The 6,000-nt window shown below is 35.1% G+C and overlaps 1 protein-coding gene across 1 annotated transcript; it reads right to left on the bottom strand.

Moving 5' to 3' along the window:
- Window positions 1-2,498: 2,498 nt before the first annotated feature.
- On the bottom strand, window positions 2,499-3,327 carry LOC132293724 (major allergen Pru ar 1-like). Its single transcript, XM_059791324.1, has one exon. It carries the CDS (start codon window positions 3,227-3,229, stop codon window positions 2,747-2,749), a length of 483 nt encoding a protein of 160 aa, XP_059647307.1. The 5' UTR covers window positions 3,230-3,327; the 3' UTR covers window positions 2,499-2,746.
- Window positions 3,328-6,000: the final 2,673 nt, after the last annotated feature.

Below are 6,000 nucleotides of genomic sequence, written 5' to 3'. Positions count from 1 at the left end.
AAGGAACTATTACAAGAGAGGTTGGAGGAGTCTAGAGATTAGAGAGACACACACTATTTGGGAGTTCTTTCACTCATCTAGGGTTTTCATCAAGGAGAAGAAGATCATTTCTACCATGGAGATAGCCCTTGAGGGTTGGATGACTACATCAATGAGTGGCTAAACCATCCTCTTGAGGCTAGAGATAGCCCTAAGCATGCCTCCTAGACTTTGTGTTGTAGTTCTTGTCTTGACATTTGATATGTATATGAATCTTGTTTCTACAATGATTTGTGTAGTTTAATACTTTCAATTGATCATTTCATTCTATTCATATGTCTATGTATGCTAGAATAGATATTCATGTGTTTATCTCTAGGTTTAGTGACATTGATGCATGTCTATGTGTGTTAATATTATGAATCTAGTGATAGTCAAGGCATGGTGCTTAAATGGAATACTCTTGATGTTTATTTGATAGTTCATACTTATTTCTTGATGGATTGTATCACACCCTTAGTTTAATATACATCTCACTAGCTTAATTGTAGTGTAGTTGCCTTACTTTCTTAGATAGGTGGACAATCCATACTTGTTTGATATTCCATACTTATGAATGCAAGTAGTATATTTCTCTGATTTGATGATGTTCATTGATTGTAGACTTAAAGGAAGGAATGATGGCTTAATTTGATATGTTGTGCTATTCATTAGTTTGGTTAGACAACGTATACTTATTTAGTCTCCTATGCTTGTTAATTCAATTAATGACACACACTTGTATTACAACACATAATCCCCCCCTCAATCATTACACATTGAGCGTCTAGGAAGGTAATGTTTAGTGGTGACCTCTAAGTCCTAAGACCTTTCTCTTATATTCTCTACATTCCATTCTACTTCAATTGCTTTACTTTGTATCTATTTACTTTATATTGTAGTTTAATTAACCAACCAAAACATCTTCGATCACTCGACCTACTTATCCAACATTGATCTCCAAGTACAAATACTCCTCCTTTCCCTTGGGACGATCCCTACTCACCCTAACTATATTTATAGTTAGAAGTGGTAGTGGCATTCTCAAAATTTAAACTTGGCCACACTACACTCTTATTTTGCACGCAATTAGGTGCATTGACTAGAGTGACACCAATCTGACTTGTTTGGTTTGTCGTTTGGAGCCGGAGACAGTGAGTCAGTTGTTTTCTTGATGTCCTTATTCTATTCAAGTTTGAAATGCTTCTAAACTTGATATATATAGATTGCGGGAATGTGTCATATAGGTAATGGGATGCATGGTGGAGAGAACAGATTCACTATTGGTTCATTCGAGATCCCTCGGATAATTTGCAGAGTTTGTTTGCATGCATTTGTTTGCAAACTCTTGCACTACCAGAGGAGGTATTGTGGTTCGTAATCATGCTGATTCTGTTTTGAGAGGAGCTGGGTTTCTTTTCCCGTATGTTTCGGATCCTTCTCTTGTAGAGGCTTTGGTAATAAGAAAGGGATTGCTTCAGGCGCTACAATGGGGTTTCCATAGAGTTATTTTTTCAAGCGCTACAATGGGGTTTCCATAGAGTTATTTTTTAAACTGATGCAGAAGTGGTGGTGAAAGCTATTATGAAGTCAAGTCCTTGTCCTCCCCATTTATATATTGTGGTTGAAGATATGATTTCAATTCTTCTCATTCATCAATTCTTCTCAGTAGCTTTTGTTCCTCATGAAGCTAATGACTTGGCCCATCAGGTGGGTCAGTTGGTCAGTTGGCTTTGGGGTTACATGGTGAGTTTGCTTTTACTAATGTTTTGCTGGATGGTATTCAGGTACGGGATAAGCTTGTAATCAATTTATTTTTCTATGAAATAAATTATTATTCTTGTCGTGAAAAACAATATATATATTATATATATTATATATATTCTATATAGAAATTAGTTCCATTATTACTTTACTTATATGTGTCAACTAGCTTTGTTATTCAAGTAGTTTAGTTATAGGTTTTTTTTTCCTAATATATATATATATATATTAATTCAATTTTCTTATATATTATGGGTCTTTATGTAATTTTGTTTCATTACAATTAATTATCTATTAGCTAAAGAGGGTAAGTTGCAACAAGTTAATAAATATAGGTTATATGTTGCTCCAAAAAGAGAGAGAGGAGAGGGGGTATCGTGCAACTTCTAGTTTAATGCACCAAGGCGAAAAAGAATACCTTCTATCCGAAACAAAATATTGCGAGTCTCTCAAAAAAAAATCTAGAGGGGAACTAACTTTTTGGTATGTTCATTTTAATTATGAAACAAAGGTGTGTTAGGTAATTAAGGTCGAGCCATTATTTTCAAATTAGTTAATTTTTTTCCACTCAAATGGAAAATAAATTAATTAGATTGTTTTCCATCTATTACTATCATATCGACTTCACCATTCGTGGTCTCATTTTACCGACTCTAATGGTGTCTGTATAGTGTCGGAATGGGAAATGAATTGGTAGCTGAATAAAGAAAGAAATATCCTTTAAATGGAGCATGGAAATTTGTAATTCAAAAGAAACTGAACACTTCAATCAGATAAAAAAAAGTACAAACAACTGGATGATTACAACCTCAATGGAGTTTTTTCCCCGCAGTTCAAGATTCTTTTATTCACACGTATAAGTAAAGGCATCGAAAAAAAGATAACGCAAAGGCACACGTATAAGTAATAATGCAAAGGCACACTCATGAAACCATATACTTCAGTATACAGATTAAGGCTGTATTTAGTTGTAGGCATCCGGATTAGCCAAGAGGTAGGCCTCAACAGCTTTGAACATTCCCAAGGCCTTTTCTTTGCCACCCTTGATTTGGTCCTCTGTGATCCCAACATCACCTTTGGTGTGGTATTTGCTACTGTTCTTGCATACGGATCCTCCATCTGAGGAAGCTTCGATCTTGATTTCGTAGGAGATTTTCTCAAGCACACCCATCAAAGCATCGCCTTCGATGATGCTATAACTATAGACAAAGTTGTCTTTGTCAAGCCCGTCAACTTGGTGTTTGACGCTCTTGAATTGGCTGCCTTCGCCAAAAGAGATGACCTTGACAGTTCCAACTCCACCATCTCCTTGGATGATTTCAACGCTCTTAATTGCTTGTGGCAAGATCTTGGGAATGAGGTTGTCCGCATCAAGGACAAAGGCCTTGAACATCTTGGCAGCCGGGATTGAGGAGGTAACCTCCATATCATAACTGATCACACCCATGATATCGAAATTGGTTTAAGGAAGAAGAAGAAGAATGTGAAGGATTGATTGGCTTGTAGAGCGGTTTTGGGGTGTGGGAAATGAGAGAACTCAAGCTGGTATTTATAGAGTGAGCCTAAAGCTTGCCTTATTATTACAATTGAAAATTTCCAGTAATTGACCCAATAGATTGGGGGTCCTAATCTTCATAATTATCTTATAAATACATGAGTGGAGAAAGCGAATTTTCAAATCCGGTTGCTAAGAATTTCTACGCACATGGCTTGCAAATAAATAATTTAAAACCAACAACAATGGGGTCCATCCAAAATTTAACACACTATTTAGATAATTAATTATAATATAATTTCCTATTCCATTTTAGACGTCAAATTTGACCACCAACCTAGTGGTGATGCTGACTTCTTGAAATCTAGAAACCAGAGACTTTTAATCCAATAGGAAAGTTATGAGCATTAAGGACCTTACTTCATGTAGTACGGGTAGTTTTGACTCCGTACACACAATGGTATAATTTAGGGATTTGGTTTTTTTCTACTCTTTAGCCTATAATGATAGATGGGAAACAATCTGAGTATTGGATATTTTCAGTTAACAAATGTTTAGGGAAAATTTTGACTTATTTGAAATTAATGAGTTGTCCTTGGCTCATAGCCTGTGCCAACATCTATAATGAAATTACCAAAATCGTGAGTTCGCTCTAGAATTTTTGACATAGAATTTGCAAAATTTTCAAAAAATACAGGTTGAGCGAGGATTCCATGCTTTACTATTTGGATAAGTACAAAGATTATTTTCCATGGACAAGAAAGCACTATCACACGGATGGCAATTTCCTCCGATCCCACGAGTTTTCGTCCTGCCTTCGCTCCTAACAGAGTGAATTTAGTGGTTCCTATATGAGTTTGGGATGAATATGGTAAAATAATTAAAAATTCGAAACGAGTTTGGGGTGGAAGCGGATTTAGTGATGACCCCGACCCAACCCCGCTCCGATTATATATGTACCTTTTAATTTTTTTATACATATAAAATATATATTTTATATTTTTAAGACTCTTATTACTTTACTGTAAGTGTTTGTTGATATAGTAATATTCACTACTTAGTAATTTAAAAGTTAGGTCAACTTATTTATCAGCCCAATTTGAGCACATTGGGCAAGTTTGTTTTTTTTTTTTTTTTTTTTTTCATACATGATAAAAGTGGCATAACCCGGGTCACCCCGCCGCATCCTGCAATTAAACGGAGTATATGGGGCGAAATCGGTATTTTGTCTACCGGAGTAGGGGCGAAAATGGTATAACAATTATAACCCAATCCGAGTAGGGGCTGAGTTGGTATGATAAATTTTCTAACAGGATGGACTAAAATTTAGCCAAACCTGTCCCAACTCCGTCCCGTTGTCATCCCTAAGAAAGCTGTCTTTTTTTTTTCTTTTTTTCTTTTTTTCTTTTTTTTTTTGGGACTACCTATTGCATTCTTTGTGAATGATGGATGCACTTACAAGATTACAAGCGAAAAACATACCACATATGCAGAGGAAATCAAGAGGGGCAAAGACCAACGTAATGGTGATCTAGAGGATTGTCCGAGTTTCTCTCTCAAAAAGTTTTATCGAGTAATAGAAGACCGTAACTTAGTGGCATTTTCCCTCCTTTCAAAATCGATGGTTGAGAGTCACATTTTCGTAGGACAAAAAATAGTGTCACTAATATTCCAAATAAAAAAAATAAAATATAATTTGATTAATAGTGTTTTTGTTTTTCTGTTGAAGTGTCATTAATTTTCCGCACCAAATATGCTTTTGTTGTCAAAATCAACACTGTAACAACCCAAAAATAAATACGGCAGAAATAAAATGCATGCCAAACAGGACCTTAAAGCCAATGTTCCAAAAATAATCTCTCCATTATTAATGAATTATAAAAGAAAATAAATATGACGTATCAAAGAAGGGCGCGCCTTTCCCATCAATATCATAGAATTTTTGTTTTATTTTATTTTATTTATTTATTTTAATTAAGTAAGTACTCACAATCATTGTCCACTGTCCATCCTTGCGGAAGGAATAAAATATCTTATCTACTATAGTAATTAATCGCATCTTCTATTGTTAAAACATATTTAAGAGATGTAGAATTATGATTTAATTGAGAATAATGATTCTCAAACTTAAAACTCTACCTACATATTTAAAGAGATGTATAATTATGATTTAATTGAGAATAATAATTTCAAACTTCAAACTCTATGCGTCCTGAAATTTTTATCCGTGGAATGAAGTAGATAAACCTAATTATAGTTTTCATCTATCCACTTCAGCCGACCTTCTTATAGGTTTCAACTTTTTCATTCACGGGGATCTTTGCCACATAGTCTTAATTCCACAAATTTGGTTTTCATCCCAAAAGTTCATCATACCACTTCTATGACAAATTTTCGCCCAATTTCTCTTTGCAATGTGGTGTACAAGATTTACTCTAAGGCCCGGGCAAACCGCCTTAAACCTTTTCTTTCATTGTTCATTTGTGAAAACCAAACTACTTTCGTTCCTGACCGTCTTATTCATGATAATATCGTTATTGCTCATGAATTGCTTCATGTTCTGAAATCAAAAAAGCACGGTGATTCTTGTTTTATGGCGCTTAAGTTGTATATGGCCAAGGCTTACGATCGAGTCAATTGGTCCTTTCTGTGTCACTTTATGAGCCGTTTGGGTTTTGACAAGCAATGGGTTGATCTTAAGATGGAGTGTATGAGCACCGTTT

This window comes from Cornus florida, unplaced genomic scaffold (assembly GCF_030987335.1).
Source record: "Cornus florida cultivar Cherokee Brave unplaced genomic scaffold, ASM3098733v1 CherokeeBrave_3.0.0_Hap2_Chr01, whole genome shotgun sequence".
NCBI classification, from domain to species: Eukaryota; Viridiplantae; Streptophyta; class Magnoliopsida; order Cornales; family Cornaceae; genus Cornus; species Cornus florida.
This window is presented reverse-complemented; position numbering and strand designations above follow the sequence as displayed.